Source organism: Enhydra lutris, unplaced genomic scaffold, assembly GCF_002288905.1.
Source record: "Enhydra lutris kenyoni isolate GAN:26980312 unplaced genomic scaffold, ASM228890v2 scaffoldscaffold6, whole genome shotgun sequence".
NCBI classification, from domain to species: domain Eukaryota; kingdom Metazoa; phylum Chordata; class Mammalia; order Carnivora; family Mustelidae; genus Enhydra; species Enhydra lutris.
The window spans coordinates 3,966,898-3,983,216 of record NW_019154090.1 but is presented as its reverse complement, the minus strand read 5'-3'; the positions used below and the strand labels follow the sequence as shown (position 1 = coordinate 3,983,216).

Sequence of the window (16,319 nt, the reverse complement as noted above, 5' to 3'; positions counted from 1 at the left end):
ATCAAATGGATACAAGGAAGGATACAGATCTAAATTAAAAAAACCCTGCTGATTTATATTGCTGTCAAGATTTTTGTTTGCTCAATAGTAATTATTAAAGTACAAGGAAATTCAATTTTAAATGGCTAAATTGCTTTATTTCAGACTAAATAAATTCCTTTTCTTGGAGCCTAACCACCCAGACTGATTAATTTGAGTAGTTAAAAATATTTCAAAATGTATCTCACCATCCTACTCTTTTGTATGGTAGAAATAGAACACACACATACAAACAAAAAAACCCACTAGAAACCAAGAGAAATCTGTCCTCTCAGATTTTGAGCCTATTCCTTTAGCGGTATGGTTGCCATGGCGATACTGGTCTTAGTGACAGAGACACGGGATCAGAATCTCAGAGCTTGTCCACTTCCTTCATTTCACACACAAGGACCCTGCACGAGCAGAGATTAATGATCCCTCAAAAATCACTCAACTAGTTAGTGTAATACCCATAGCCGGGTCTGGTCAGGGTCCCCTGGTCGTCTGGACACAGTAGTCTTGCCAGGGGACCAGAAGGCCTTGTTACTGGGAAGTTTACTTTCTCCCAGTATCAGTTCAGGACTTTTAAGCAGAGAGAGAGGCTCAATCTCTGCTGGGCAGTGAACTTGCCTTTTATCTAGTTGCTGTACCCCTTTCCCCATCACCAGCCGTGGCCCTAAGTCTCACCTTAATTACCCTATCTGCTGTCGATGACTTCTCTCTAGTTACCCAGCTGCAAAGAATTTCAGCCCTTTGCCCATCAGCTTTGTTCGTCTATGAAAAAGGCCTGACAGCCTTGAGAGTCACTGATTCCTATCCTTGTAATGAAAGATCCTTCCTAGTACCTTGATCATGGGGACCGCGGTGCCGACGGCTGAGGTGCCCTGATTTTAGAACAGCAGACTGGCCCAGGCCAAGAGCTCCTGGGGGGGCAGCCCTCAAGTGGCTATTGCCCCGTGGTCTGGCTCTCAGACTCCATCCAGGAGCTCCTCCTTGCCTGTCCTGGGCCAAGAATTAAATAAAACCTCCAGGTCAAGTGTCCCAGGGCAGGAAATCGCCTGCAGGAGGCTGAGAACAAAGACATTCTCTCGGGCACCTCCTCAGCACGGCACTGCTTGGGCCCCCAAGCTTATTGTTGGCCCAAGTACCAAGGGGAGAACTGGTGCTGGTATGGAGCTGAACCGTGTCTCAAAATTTCCCGTTCAAATTTATTTCTCCGTTCTCCGGAACAGCTCAGATCCAGCAGCTAACTCTGCAGTGGGTGTCTTACTCAGCGGAGTGCTTCCAAGTTTCAAAGGAAGATAAAAACAAGACACTTGCAACAAGTCTTCACGCCTGAGCATTTAAGGAAGAGAGTCTCTGTGCAAACACCATGGGGCAGCTGCCATCCTCATGCCCGAGACGTGCAGGCAAAAGTCTTAAAGACGGGACTTCAGCGGGGCTGTCAGCTCCAGAAGCAAGGTACTGGGCGGCTCGGCCTGTCTCCCACCTCCCACGGGGAGTGCTCTCAGGACAGAGATTCATTTACAAAACAATGAAGCACATTTCTTGCTGAAACACATTAGTAGTTCTCCACAGGTTTTAAACGTATAATAAAAAATGAAGACCGCAATCTACTATTTTTTTCTTCTAATCTATGCTTTTGGTAATTATTGTCATTTAGGCAAATGGCTAAGCCAGCTGCGCGGGAGAGCCAGGCCGCGGGTACCAAGCCACCCGCCACTTCTGCAAGTTGAAGATAAGGGACAGTGAGAGCCTCAACGAGACGCTAATTTTGTCAAATGATATGAAAAAGAGAACTTTCTATCCTGACACATTTAAAACATCTTTTCTGTTTCCCTCTGCTCACCAGATATTAAACCTGCTTCCCCCAACCTTAAGCAAAGGCAGTTCCTAAGGTCCTAAATCCAGCAGGTGCAGATAGCTCCCGTGAAGAAAAAGTCCAAAGGAAAACAAAAACCAACAGCAAGAGTGAACCATATTTTAATTTATTGGCATTGTCAATCTAGAACAAAACAAGGATTTTTTTCCATGCAGGGAGATCGTTTTCAATCTGTCGTAACCTGGACCCACGCATCTTCACCTTGGAAAATGTAGCATTTCAAGCTTTACCCAGGGTCTAGGAGGAAAGAAAATGCAACAATTGCTAGTCCTTTGTGTTTTCTTAAAAATCCAACATGAACATGGCAATGACTCCCCTGCACTAACTGTGTAATCTAACTCTGGCCTCACTTCACATGGCTCATGTTTGACCCTTGACTCTTGGCTGTAAAAACTGCTGGTTCACGTGCCCGGCCTTAGCTGAACAGGAACTTCTAAGTCGCACCAAGTACTCTCTGGGCAATAAAGAAACTAGTCTGCTTTTTGAAAACACTGAAAGTCCCGTGCTCCAGGGGCGGGAGCATCCCCTGCAGGACAGGGGGAGAGCGGTTTTGTGTTGTTTACTGGAGTGGGATACTACATCCTGACCCCAAGGACATCACAAGGTTGAAGGAGCTCGATGTGGAGTTTGGCTTGGCTCCGCTGCAGGGGCTCCGTGATTTTCTCAGCCAGCTCAGTGTTAAAACCAAACCACCCAACGTAAAACCAGGTCTCATTACTTAGAATGATGAGCTGAGACAGAGCACCTCTAGAAAAAGGGAGACATTCAAAACACCGCATCTTCAGACTCATAATAAAATATTTACTAATTCAAAATGGAAACGAAAAGTGCTTAGGGGAGACAGCTCCAATGAGTAAACCTGCCTATAACCACGAGGTGCTGAAGGATCCATGCTGCTCACATTTCCTTGTCTCTGCAGGTCAGATGCCCTTTTTTTTTTTTTTTTTTTTTAAACAAAACAAGAAAGTGAAATCTGGAAAACACCTCTCTAGTTATTTGCCTTGTTTCTCTTTGAAATAACAATGTCAAGAAAGAGGCTCAGAGATCAAATCACTTTAGTAGTTGGGAGCACGGAGTCTGAACTGATCTACTGTACAAGAGTCTTTTATTGCACTGGACATAACTCTACATGGCTCACATCTCTGGAGAAGTAAAATGAACCAAGCCCTGGGAAAGAACCATAAATTTAGCAGAAACAGTTGTCCCTGCAGGGTCTTGCACATGTTCCTGCTTCATAAAATTGCAGGACCCTTGCCTATGCTTATAGCCCTCACGCTCAGGAAGTAGTCATTTGTGAGGACATTAGCAGATGTGGGGGAAATGAAGATGCAAAGAACTGCAATTTGTCATGCCCCTGAACCGTTATGGAACTCCGACAGCAATGACAGAAAGTGGGGAGTTTATCCTCCGAATTATTTGATGTTGTGCAGACAAATGAAACTGGTTTAATTAAAGTAAGATGGCTTTCCCCCTTAGCACTGCTAAATGAGCTGAAAATCAATGTGCCAATAACTTCTGCTTGTCAGGGCCTGAAACGAGATTCCTTTCTGATGCCTCAGGACTCCTATCACCTGTATGCTTTAAGCCATTACCCACTAACATCTGAATGTACTGATTGACCAAAAAATGGACAGAATTCAAAACCAGAACTGCTTCGTTTTGAAAGTGCTCTAAGAACTTAAGGTGCAAGCTTCTAACAAATCAGTAACTTACAGATTACTCTTTTTTCAGTTTCACAATTTTTACGGTGCTGCCAGAAGTCTTCTCAGCATTTGCTTTGAACTCGGCCTTCAGTGCATCTCTCACTGCTTTTGCACAGATCTGGGAGTACCGGATGTAGCTGGGAGGAAATGAAGATGATATAAAATTAATTATCAATGATCCAGCCAGGCTGGTCGTTGTTACTGGTTTTGTTTTGTTTTTTTCTTTTTCCATATTTTAAATTTTGGTTTGATTGTACATTATCGTGGAATTGGATTTAAAAATGACAAATGCCAGAAGCAATCTACAGAGAGAAAAAGGCCAGAAAAAAAATGTACCAAAGTTTTAGCACGTATTAGAATGGGTCATCTTTGGTTTTTCTTCTTTATACCATCTTCTCTCTTTCATATATGTTAATTTAAAATAAAAGATTCTTAGTGATTCTTAAAAATCTCACAGCACAAGAAAAAGACCAAATGTTGTTATGAGAGGCCGTAAGTACAGTAATAATAAAAATATTACAATTTCTCTACTTAAAATTTTTTCCTTATGCTATTCTTACAAGGTAAAATATATACAATTAAGAAAGAACTACTTTGAATTCAACAGTTCTGATTATTTAAAGGTTTTCTTGAAAAACCTGGACTTTGTTTCCCAAGTCTGCTATTGAAGACACTTCCCAACCAAGGTTTCTAAATAAAACCAAAAAGTCCTTACAGAACATCCTCAATTCTAATAAAATATCTAACAGCCTGCTTCCTGTTTGGTAGATGGACTCCCCACCAACATCTTATTTTCCAAAAAATGTCAGCTCACTTTTTACACTTTTTGAAAACAGGAAGCGGGTGGGAAGTACTACTGTCTATTTTCTCATGTTTCAGATTTGTTTTTTTGGGCCAGAGGCAGGCGTTCCAATGCCTCCCGGGGTGCTGACTAATTGGGCTGACCTTCAAGGCTGCTCGAGCTTTTCCACTACTTCATGCACCTGCAGACACAAGAGGATGAAACCGGGTGCTGATGCTGCCCCACCGACGGCTGGCAGGACGGTCGAGCAGGGCCGCCACACCTGTCCGAGTAGGTGCTTAGGAAATGGTCCCTGTTACCGGACCGTCCACCTTCCACCCGGACAAAACTGTGCTTGACCCCACGAAGGGGCGACTCTAGTCAAGTCACGCGGGGAGCGCCCCAGGGCGAGGCGCATGGCCCAGGAGCTGCACGAAGCCACCAGGTGTGAGGGCGGCGTCCACGGCTCCCCCGTCCCTGGAGATCGTGTCTTCAAACGGGTTCCACGCGTGAGCTTCCGAGGGTCCCCACTGCCCTCTGTGCCGTGCACCGAGACTGTGTGCAGTAACAACGCGTGTGTGTGGGTCACGCAGGCCCGGGCCGGGGTCACGCGTGCAGGGCTCAGCCCCCGGGCTCTGGCGCCCCGTCGGAGCCGGGGGTGGGGGCACCGCATGTGCTGGGCCCACCGCCCACGCGCCGCGCTCTCGAGGCGCCCCCGCCCCCACCCGGCCGTGCGCCGCCATCTTGGGTCCTCGCTCCCCGGACCCCGACCCCCGCCGCGCGCGGCGTGACCTCCGACCCCGGGCCGCGCCGCGGGCTCCCCACAGCCCCGAGGAGGGGGTCTACCTGAGTCCAGCCTGTCGCCAGTAGGCCACCATGATGTCGCGAGGGTGGGGGCGTGGGGTCGAATCACGAGGACGCCTCAATGTCGGCTCGGCGTACGGCCCAGCGGCAGGAAGGTCAGGCCTGGGAACCGGAAGAGGCGGGACTCCGGACCTGCCAATCTCGCCGCCTCTTGCCCCGCCCGCTCTCCCGAGCAGCCCCTGCTGCCCCGCCGCGGAATCGCCCCGACGCCGGGAGCCAATGGGGGCGGGCGGCGGGGGCCTCGGGTACCAATCCCCGCGCGGGCCGGCCGGCCGCGCCCACCGATTGGCTCCGCGGCTGCCCCGAGCGTGTGCCCCTCGGGCTTCCGTAGTAGCCCCGGCGAAGCGGCGGGGCGAGGGGGCAGCTGGGGGCCGCGCGGGGCAGGGTTGTTCCCGCAGCCCGAGGTCATGGCCGCGCCCCGGCGTCGGCGGGGAGCACTTGGCCCCCACCCCCGAGGGGCAGCGGGCAACGGCACAGCCGGCCCAGACAGCGCGCGGGCCTCCAGGGTCACCCGCGACGTGCGACGGCCTGGGCTGGGCGGCACGGGCGGAGGCGGGGGGCGCAGGAGCGCGTGTGTACACAGAAGCTGAGGGCAGGGAACGCTTCGTTACAAGAAGTTTTCAGAAACTAGACACCTAACTCCCACCGTTAATGCTGGGTGGGGTCAGACACCCCACAGGCCGAGTGTAACCTGGAGACCCTGTCCCTGTTCAGCCCCCCCAAAGACATCTGCTTGCCGGCTACGGAGGTTTCAAACTATCAGCTACTTCACTACACTGGAAAATGAAAATTCCTAGAATTTTATTATTAGAGCAGGATAAAAAAAAAATCAAACAGGATAAATAGTTGTTTAGAAATCTTTTTATCATTAGGGCATTACACCTTTTTCAGAACAAGTATAATTTACAGAAATTATACAAAGCAACTTTTTAATCAAAGATCAATATTTCGCTATGTTTTGTTTAATTGAAATGTTATTTCATTTGTAAAAACCATCTCCGGTTACAAAAAATAATCAAAAACCTTATTGGATTGAAGTTGCTTTTACACATGTCCTAAGAAGTCTTAAGCTAAACAACATTTTAAGTAGAAAAACACTAGTGTGCTATACCATTTCTCTGGTTTATGTACATATACTAACTGGTTTCCTTCACAGGAAACCTGATGAGTTTATTACATTAGCACGGTAAGATAAAGGAAAGAGCTAATCACCTTTTAACAAAAAATACTCTGTGTGCAACAACTGCAAGTATCAAAGATAGTCTTTCCCGGTCCATAACTGCTTGCTACACAGTATGAAATACATTTACTGGATTGTTTTCCAGACTGAAGCTGCCCCTTAGCATCCAAAATCGATTTCCCACAAATAAAAGCTGCAAAGCAATTCACATAGTGGTTGGTTTAGGTCAATGCTTTTCTTCTCATTATTATTCCTTTTTTCTTCCCCACCGCCCCCATCCCCCGCAGTTGCACTGTATTATTAAAAACACTAAGTACCTGGGATTTATGCTTCAGAAAGACATCGTTTGAGTAATTTCAAATGACGTACAGCTCTTCATGTGAAAAAAGATGTTTTGTGGTCACAATTACTTCAAAAAGTAATTATATTCAAATAACCTGACATATCATGCTTTAGCAATTACAGAGCCATGATTTTGACACATGGCAATTTATAAGTTAGGCAAATGTGAAATGCTAAAAGATGTGAACAGCTGTTCTTCTGTTTAAGTTTAGAGTGCTGCAAAATCTGGGTAATGACTTTATTTTTTCAGAGAACATCACCAGCCCACGGTATAGCATACTAAGTCATAAAGTACAAATCCAAGGAAGGTAATACCTCTCCTAAGTTACTAAACTTTGGCAAATTAATACAGTACTCTTTTAACAGGCTAAAATCCCTTTTTGCTTGTTTGCTGGAGTCCTGTATTATTTTAGTGATAATTTTCATTTCCAAAAATGTCATTTAAGTACCAAAACAAAAAACACTGTGGTTCTTAAGGGTGGTTTATAGAAGGGCAAATTATTTTATACAAATTAATATGCTTTCTCAAACTAGAATTTCTCCTTTCAGAGAGCATTTCCTCATGCAAGCTCTTGCAGCTTACCATAGCAGGGTAGCTGTAGGTGTTTAGGTGGCTCTGCTTTTTTCTGGGGTTGGTCCAGAGCCAAGCAGAGTTCCAATGCATGAAAAGCTTTACAATTAATTCCACCTTACAGGAGATTTAATACGGCAGTATGATTTTCCAAGTACTTTTCAAAAATTGTTAAATTTTCACATAAATACTGGAATCCTCAAAATCAGCTGGTCATTTCCAACAATACTACTCTCAGACGATCCCGCTTATTTAGAGACCCTGAACCTTCTTTGTTTTAATCAGAAGTCCTACAGCTTTTCTTCGGCTTATTTAAAAACAAACAAAAACAAAACAAAACAAAATAAAAAAAACCCCTCTATCTAAAATACGGTTTTATTTTTTAAATAACAAATAAATACACGGCCAGTTTGCAGAGACCTGGGGGGCAGATGTCGGGCACTGATTTTCATCCTCATTTCTCCACAAACGCCGCTGCTGCCATCGGTGTCCTTATGCTCCCCCTCGCCGAAGCCGTCAATTCTTCAATCTCAGCATTTAATTTATGTATTACCCATTCCATTGCTTCTCGGCCCTTAAAAAAACCCAACACATGTATTGTTACCAAGTGAGAGCAAAGCACATATCAAATAAACAGCACACCAGGAAGTAACAAGGAGCATATACAAGTATAACTAAACCTCGCCAGAATGGATGGTTTCTGTCTTTGTTCTTTCTTTAATATTACTTACCAAATATCAAATGCCTTGGGCAACTGGAAATTGATCTATAAACTCATTTTTATTTTGCACGCAAAAGATGTTCTCAAAATAATCTATAATTCAATGATCGTGACCATTTCATTTCTGATTAGAGTGATCCCTTTTTGGGGGATCAAAAGGTCAAACCCAGTTTTTTGGTTTTGGGGTTTTTTTTTTGGTCCATTATTTTAAAGCAAAGTCCTGTATGAGGCCCTGGAAGATGCAGTCCCTAACTTCCTCTTCAACTGCTCTCTCCTGGTGCTTCATGCAAGTCCTTGAGGAAATAAGAAGCATTTCCTGCTTCCGCTCTCAGGGCCTTTGCACATGCAGCCCCTCTGCTGGAGAGGCTTCCTGGCACACCCCTAACAACCAACACGCCCCTCATTCGGCACTCAACAGAACACTCAAGAAATACTTTTACTGTGTACTTTTCCTTTCCTTTTTAAAAAAAAAAAGATTTTACTTATTATTTGACAGAGAGAGAGACAGCACACAAGCAGGGGGAATGGCAGGCAGAGGGAGAGGGAGAGGGAGAAGCAGCAGGCTTCCCAACAAGTAGGGAGTCCAATGCAGGGCTTGATCCCAGGACCCTGGGATCTAGACCTGAGCGGGAGGCAGACGCCTAACCCACCGAGCCATCCAGGAGCCCCTACTTTTCTTTTTCTAATGATGTAATTAATGCTGCCTTCTTACGGGCTGCCTGGGTGGCTCAGTGGGTTAAGTCTCTTGCCCTCGGCTCAGGTCATGATCTCAGGGTCCTGGGATTGGGCCCTGCATCAGGCTCTCTGTTTAGCAGAGAGCCTGCTTCCCTCTCTCTCTCTCCTGCCTGCCTCTCTGCCTACTTGTGATCTCTCTCTGTCAAATAAATAAAATCTCAAAAAAAAAAAAAAAAAAAAAAGTTGCCTTCTTAATACCATGAGGGCAGTGTTCCCTGCTGTATCCCTAGTCTAGCATAGCACTTTGTCTGGTACAGAGTTGGCATCTGTAAGTATCTTTTGGCTGCTGAATGACTGATCACATTAAACATGTGTTATAATAAGAGTGCGTTAAGAATCTCTTTCTCTAAACTTAAATGGTTTTAAATCATGCATTCTCCAAGGGGCAAAATTAGTTGGGGGTGGGGAGAGGTGGAAAAATCTCACTCTCTTTATGGACATAGTATATTCATCCTTTCATCCATCTATCCATGGTGTTAAAAACTTTTCATGCTGTTAAATATACTTTTCATGGTGGTTGTTAAGAGTAAAAAATGCCTAAAACGAAACTGAGGGTTGCAGGGCAGAGAGGATAATGAAAAAGGTTGAGAACTGGTGTTTTAAGCAGTGGCAATGACATATCACCAAGCACTTCCGACGTGCTGGGCCCTGGGCACATGCATTCCGTATGTTATCTCATTTACTCTTCAGGAGAGATACCAGCCCAACCGCTAAGATGGCTAACTGATCTCCACTTCACAGATGGGAAACTGATGCACAGAAAGGCTAACTTAATTGTCCAAGTTGGAAGGCTGGTAAGAGTTACGGCTTGCGCACAAATCCCGGGGTGCTGGACTGCAAAGCCAGTGCAAGAAACAGCCTAGATGGGTTCTCAGCGCACCGCGGCCGAGAGTCAGTTTGCCAGGACACACATGTTCAGCACTAAGCTCTTTTAAGACAAGAAACCCAGGAGGAAGCATCAGGGAGCAGTGTGACTTACTTTATTAGCGTTTGAAGATATTGTACTTGCCATGAGTCCTTCAAGGTAACTGCTGAGACTGACTCCTTTCACGGTGATTATGGCTTCTTGAGTCAGAACAGTTCTGGAACAGAACCCATTCACACAATTTTGGAATGACCTTTCATTTTTTTAAAGAAATGTATGATTTAAAAAAAACTAAAATACCCTGTAAGTTTTCAAAACATTTTTTACTCACTTTTCTGGGTCCTGAGGATGTGGTTTGTATATAAGTCTCTCATCTACTGAAACCATATTTGTAAATGAAATCTACAAAATGAAAACAAAATAAATCATTTTAGAAACCACAAGGAAAAGCATTTGCAAATTAATTCACAAACCAAAAATCTTGCTAGGTAAATACACAAATAACAAACCACTTTGATATCACTGCAAATACAGAACTTAAATTTCACTATTCACTGCTTCCTTTTTATTATAAAAATAATACATATAACCAAAGCATGACAGCAGTAATATGCACACGATCCCAAATTCATTTTATTGGGTGCTGTCCCCTAGATACAAGAAGTGGCCTCACTGCTCCAGGGAGGAGCTGGAACGAAAAATACAGCATATCACCACTGATTTCTTAAGCTACGCTGAAGAGCCTATATTCACCTGTACATCAACTATAAAAGAGAAAAAAAAATTAAGCTTCTAGTTTAAAATCAAAACAAAAGGGAGCCCACACTTACGTTAGTAGATTTAAGTTCCATTGTCTTCTCTACAGGATCAACTACAGAATGTTCTTGCACGTATGTTTTAGTTCTTGCAGCACCAATGAGCTAAATAAAACATTCACAATTAGTAATCAGAGGAAGAGGGATTTCTTAACAAGTGTATCAATATCTTATATGAAGGTAAAAACGTGTTATTATCTTGAACCAAAAAATCTGTTTCGTAAAAAAAGCAGGAGGAATCAAAGGTCAGAAAGGAGGCCCATTTGAGGGTAACAGGAATTCACACACCACGAATGAGACGAGACTGCCAGATACAAAAACCCTTCCCAGAGGCAGTTAGCGACCAGCCCAGGGGGAAGGCGTGCAGAATAAAGCGTATCCTGAAACTGCCAAGGTGTGACAATGGAGCCCGGAGCCTGAAATGTGGAAATCAGAATATTCGGGTAAACATGGCATCTGGAGAAAGGAGAGGTCCAGAATATGTCAATATTTTCCTAGAGCAGTCTTGAGGGACAGGGTGCTGTGGCCTCGTTCTCCAGACAGACAAACAGCCATCTCGTGATGGGGGATAATAATGCATCCCACCCAGCGTCGCTCCTGTGCCTGAACCCCAGCCAACCTCCCGACCTTGCTCACTTCGGTGTCCCCACTGTCTCACACAGTGGTTTGCGCAAAGGAAGGAATCAGGACGTTCCTGCTGAAAAATGTGTCCTTTAGTTTTCTGAGAGGATGTACCCTCCCCAAGGAGAAAGAAAACTGAGTCTGCTTATCATACCAGAGTCCTTTCACACTGTGATCCTCTGGCACTCCAGTTTCTCGCTGCTTTAACTGGCTCATTAAAGCCTGCTCCCGTGTAACGGAATAGAATTCCTGTTTTTAAATGTATAGGGAGGAGTCTCAGACCTTGGAACAACTTTGGCATAGCAGAGCCTGTGAACACGCTCCTCACTTAGTGTCAGGACCCATCACTGACCGCAGCCACTGTCCGCTAACCATCGCCACCATCCCGTGGCTTCCAGATCTTACTACTGGTCTGGAGTGGCCGGCAGAAGCAGGAGAAGCAGAGCAGAACTCCTTTTAGATTACAGGGCATTAGCTGGCTTCCCTCAGAAGGTTTTATCAGGCGCCTTCGTGAAGACTGTAATAATATTTCCAATTCATTATACACTCATAACTCAAGTTTATTATAATACAATTTGAACTGATGCAAAAATGACATTCAGAATCGGCTCCCACAACCTATTTGAAATTATAATGTGGTTTAGAAAACTTCTCTACAGCAGTCACATTTCCACAGGAGTAAAGACACACTTACAGATTTCACAATGGAAGGCAGTCCCCACTCTGTGCTGAGAAGTCTATGGCTATGCAGCTTTCCAGAGGGATCCACGTGTCTGTCCAGCACATCAACCCCAACCACGCTTGGGTTCATAGGGTTTGGGTATTTCTGCATCGCGGCCGTCGTAACGGTTTCCCACGGGTGGCTGCCAACACGAAGCAAAAACCAAGCATTTGGAAAATACGCACAGAAATGAAACTGGTTTACGACCCACCCAATCATTCTTTACAGCTGAAGTTTGATTAACTTAACTAGGGCAAATTATTTTCTGAAACACTGACTAAAACATGACTTGGGGAGCTCAATTTCCATTTTGAATATGTACAGAATTCAGTATTTTCCCAGCACACAGGCTGTATGGTACAACTGAGGTCTATAAAGATATAAATAGCCTATAACGCATTAGAGTTTCTTAAACAATCTTTCCTATTTACCCACGTTCACTTTCACATGTAAATTTTGTTTCTAAGAATCACTAATTCACAAAAATGCATTTTAAAAAAATATGTTCTATGAAAACAAGCAGAAAAACATTGTTATTACTATGTCCAGCCCCAATTCCATAAAGCTATAAAGATGTAACGAAAGTAAAAGAACTTACAGACACCGTAAATTCTTCTAGGGATTACAAAAAGATCCAAAGTATTATTGATTTAAATACTGTAAATTAAAAATATATATTTTTCTATATTACGGTAATAAATAACAGTGGCCCCTCCAGTCAATCTTTATCCATTGCTCTCCCCAAAGGAGTGATTCTGATTTCTTTTGAAAAGGTCACTCAATACCATGAAGTGTTTTTAAGGCGCTTCTAATATACTCTTTTCTCATATTCTCTCTTAAAATTATCTTCTTGAAAAAGCCCATGTGATGTACATTTGTTCACTTCACAACTTGTGTGAATGAGACGGTGGTACAAAAGCCATCCCTTTCAAAAGAGCCCCTTATTAAGGACAATGAGTATTGGAGGTGACTGAGCCCGCCTGTGGTCTGACGCCACCCAATCTGTGCTCTTGTCTTCGTTGAAAGGAGAAAAGAGATCTGGAGAGAATGTTTCAAACCACACTTACCGATAAACCACACAGCATTACTTATTTTTCTAAAAGCAAAATAGGTAGGCCATTAATCCTGTTCAACTTCTCAGAGAACGAAGCCCAACAACTACTTCTTGCCAACAGAGGGACAATCTCAACACCATTCATTTCCCAGAACCGTGGACAACCAGCGACATTATTTTTAATGCTTTCATTTTCGCTATTACATAAATGAACCTCATTCAGTTTTTAATCTCAAGCCTATTCAGCTATCAATGCAGGTACGTAAGGGAGCTACTCCGTAAATCTGAACACTCCCCACAGACAGAAGTGATACAGGCCGAGCACTCAGACTGTAACCAAGGCAACTATCTAAAATGAAAATCAGATGAACCCTGTCTCTGCCTCCGTCCAGTCATACACTAGTTAGCTGGCTTCCCTGCGCATATCTCTTCCCCTCATCCCCTCTAAAAAATTAATAATTGCACATGGCTTCGGGGTGGGTATGTATTATTTGTAACACAGTCCTTCTCTACTTTGAGCCAACTTGGAAACACTGGTGTTGCGTTAACTTGAACTAAGACTGCTTTATGAAACATAATTAGCTCAAACGTTACAAAGGACGCATGTTAAGAGTCTTCCAGCAAATTAATCTGAACGCTTCACCGGAAGATACTCAGAAGGACACCAAAGGGCAGGCAGAACCTTACCCACCTGTCCAGTATCTTCGCCTGTAAGATGAGGGAGGCGGACATTTAGGTATACTTAACTCCAGCCAGGCAGCAACAACGTCTTGATTGACCTCCCGGTATGTAACCGATCAAAGAAGAGTGGGGGCACACAGTGGGCATTCCTACTTGTTGAAGGAACCAATGAATGGCTTTCCCTGGATGCCGACTATAAGGAGTCCCAGAAGGACGTGCCGAACGTGTATGGGTAAGACAGAGAATGAGGACGTTGATACTGTAGACAGCCGTGTCCTTAAGAAACACTTGGCAACAGTAAGATTTGTGAGGGGAGATGGTCACTTCCATTCCAGGACTGGGTCTCAGGAGCCCACAGGGCATGTGAGCAGAGATGTCTGGTAAGACCTGAAAACTCGGATCTGAGGTTTCAGAGAGGCTGGAGCCCAGGGTAAGATCCGGGCGCCTCAAGTACGCATGTACCAGCTGAAATCCTGACTGAAAAGCCCAGATAACTGGGGGACAATCGGGATCGGGGCTGCCGCTCCCAGGGCACGTGCAGCATTTGTCTGAATATGTCTGTCTCCGAGAGAAGGATCCCAGAGCCTTCATGGGATCTCAGAGAGTCTGTGGCGAAAAGATTAAGAGTCCCTGATGACATTCAAGACAAAGAAGGCCGCTACCAAGATGTCCCTGAACACGGACGCTGAAGGGGAAGAGGGAACGCTGGAGGGAGAGCAGGAGGAAAGTGCCTTAGGGGAGACAAAAGAAGGAGATGCAAAGTTCAAAGAACTTCTGAAGCTGACATCCGGACCGGGCCAGCGAGGGCCAGCGAGGAGCGTCTGTGGGCCCGAGCGCTGAAAGACTGACCAGACAAAGACCGCCGGGGAGACGACAAACTCCCAGAGGCTGTGAGCGCTACGGGAAAAGGAATCTTCCCCCTGACTTTAACGCTCCACGCTTCCCAGGGCCCCGCGGGCTCCTGCGCGAGTCTGAGTCACTAAGTACGCAGGGTTTAAAACGTCCTTTAAAACTGCCCCCAGGAACACGGTTTAAAATAATCAAACGGTGAAACGAAAACACACTGTAAAGCTGCGGAAGTCAGAACGGTGTGGCAACGGCGGCAAGATGGGCGAGCAGGGCGCAGGGCTCGGAAACGGACCCAAACGTCAATCACCCCGGAGCTCGGGCGTTGGGCGACCCCGCGAATCAGCGACAGGAGGGCGGACGGGCCGGTGGGGAGGGCGGCCGTCCGTCCACTGTGAGGACTCGCGGCTCCTTCACGCAAGGATTAGACCAGACACAGCCGCTTACACGCGCGTTCGTTCGCATCCGGAATCACGGACCCGGACGAGGCTCAGTCACCGACACCCAGCCGTAAGGACAACTGTGTCACTAAGAACCCCTCCGACCAAGAGGTGTCACTGAGCGTGGCCGCGAAGCCCTGCTCGGGCCCCCGCACCACCGCCTTCCGCGTCTCCCACGACGGGCAGCCCAAGGTCACTCGGTATGCGGGAGCCGGCGCTGGACCTTGGACTCCCACTGCCACAAGGCTCGGCTCCTCAGGTCACGAACTGCCAGGAAAGTTTCGCGTCCCGGTCGCCCGAGCTCCCCCGGGACGACGCTCCACCCCGAGGCGGCGGGGCGGCCGGACTCCCGACAGCACCCACGCTTCCTGCTCGAATCCGCCGGTCCCCGTCCCACCGGGCTCGGCACGGCCGGGAGGGGCACCAAGGGCCCGTCACACCCCGGGTGCAGTCGAGGACCTCGTGCCGGGCGAGGCCCCCACCAGCCCGGGGACCTCCCCGGGGCCGGCGCGCCAGTGCCCGTGTCCGGACCCCCTCCCGGCCCCGGCGGCGGCGAGGCCGGAAGTCCCGGGCTCTCTCCACCGCGGGGGCCGCAGCCCTCGAGTCCCCGCCCACCCGGGCTCCGTGGGACTCAGGCCCAGCTCCCCCCGCCACTGGGCCCGACGCCTGGAAGCTTCCTGAGGGGCGCCCCGGCCTCACCACCACTCCGGGCCCGAACTGCCCGTGCGCATCGCCGACCCGTCCCACGCCCCAAACTTACTCAAAGACGTGCTCCGAAGTCCAGATCTTCATGGTGCCGGCAGCCTGCGCGGAGTCCCGCCGGCGCTAAGGGACAATAAGGCAGAAAAGCCACACTTGCCCCCGCCCCGCCCCCCCAGACACCCCGTCGGCCGCGCAGCGCGCACGCGCCGTCGGGCCCGACGCGAGGGACGTCCCGACGCGCTGCCCCACGCCCTATCCCGGCCCGGGTTTTGCCCCAGCCTAGCGCGCGGCGCAACGAAACCCCGCCCCTTAGCGCCGGGCGCAACGCGCCGGCGCAGTTCCGGGGCAGCGCCCGGGGCCGCCGGCGTGGGCGCTGTGCTGCGCAGGCGCGGCACGCGGCCGGCTGTTCGCCCCCTCGCGGGCGGCGCCGGGAGCGCTGACCTCTGCACAGAGTTGGGTCGGGCCCAGAGGGTTCCTGGGCGTACTGGCCATGCTTCGCTCGCGTGCTAGTTCCCTTGCGCTGCCAGGCCTGTAGGCCCGCCTACACGGACAGCACTGTGCTGTGTAGTTGAGCAGATGTTCATGGCGCCTTCTTAGAACATTCCTAGAACTCTGAACATGGACTGTGGGTCCCCAAATATATCCAAGGAACCAACCAACCAGCCACTGCCCGTCTCTACCCGGACTGTGGAAGCCCCAAGTCATCAACCAACCAGCCACCGCCTGTCTCTGTTGAGATGGTGGGGGTCGCCAAGTCATCCAACCAGCCAGCCTCCT

The 16,319-nt window shown here is 47.5% G+C and overlaps 2 protein-coding genes across 4 annotated transcripts; both read right to left on the bottom strand.

The window, feature by feature from the left end:
* Positions 1–1,985: 1,985 nt before the first annotated feature.
* On the bottom strand, positions 1,986–5,360 carry LOC111141583 (ATP synthase, H+ transporting, mitochondrial F1 complex, epsilon subunit). The gene is made up of 3 exons (XM_022494248.1): positions 5,231–5,360; positions 3,614–3,740; positions 1,986–2,137 (listed from the first exon to the last, which is right to left on the bottom strand). The coding sequence occupies exons 1-2, from the start codon at positions 5,260–5,262 to the stop codon at positions 3,617–3,619; spliced, it is 156 nt and encodes a 51-aa protein (XP_022349956.1). The 5' UTR covers positions 5,263–5,360; the 3' UTR covers positions 1,986–2,137; positions 3,614–3,616.
* Positions 5,361–7,700: 2,340 nt separating this feature from the next.
* Positions 7,701–15,756, bottom strand: LOC111141751 (PRELI domain containing 3B). 3 transcript variants are annotated; one of them, XM_022494550.1, is made up of 6 exons: positions 15,601–15,756; positions 11,793–11,961; positions 10,493–10,582; positions 9,994–10,064; positions 9,777–9,879; positions 7,701–7,915 (listed from the first exon to the last, which is right to left on the bottom strand). In XM_022494550.1, the coding sequence occupies exons 1-6, from the start codon at positions 15,630–15,632 to the stop codon at positions 7,796–7,798; spliced, it is 585 nt and encodes a 194-aa protein (XP_022350258.1). In that variant the 5' UTR covers positions 15,633–15,756; the 3' UTR covers positions 7,701–7,795. The 3 variants fall into 3 exon arrangements, with proteins under 3 accessions (XP_022350258.1, XP_022350259.1, XP_022350257.1); XM_022494551.1 differs by lacking the exon at positions 10,493–10,582 and having other exon boundaries at positions 15,601–15,712; XM_022494549.1 differs by lacking the exon at positions 15,601–15,756 and having other exon boundaries at positions 11,793–12,434.
* Between the last annotated feature and the right edge of the window lie 563 nt (positions 15,757–16,319).

What these genes read in the sequence shown, in the direction of transcription:
- LOC111141583 (XM_022494248.1), bottom strand. Translation starts at nt 5,262, where the DNA reads ATGGTGGCCTACTGGCGACAGGCTGGACTCAG. An exon ending in TGGCGACAGGCTGGACTCAG is followed by an intron (nt 3,741 to 5,230) that starts GTAGACCCCCTC and finishes ATTTCCTCCCAG; the next exon opens with CTACATCCGGTACTCCCAGA.
- LOC111141751 (XM_022494549.1), bottom strand. Translation starts at nt 12,038, where the DNA reads ATGATTGGGTGGGTCGTAAACCAGTTTCATTTCTGTGCGTATTTTCCA. An exon ending in TGCCTTCCATTGTGAAATCT is followed by an intron (nt 10,583 to 11,792) that starts GTAAGTGTGTCT and finishes TGTTTTATTTAG; the next exon opens with CTCATTGGTGCTGCAAGAAC. An exon ending in TGGAACTTAAATCTACTAAC is followed by an intron (nt 10,065 to 10,492) that starts GTAAGTGTGGGC and finishes TTCATTTTGTAG; the next exon opens with ATTTCATTTACAAATATGGT.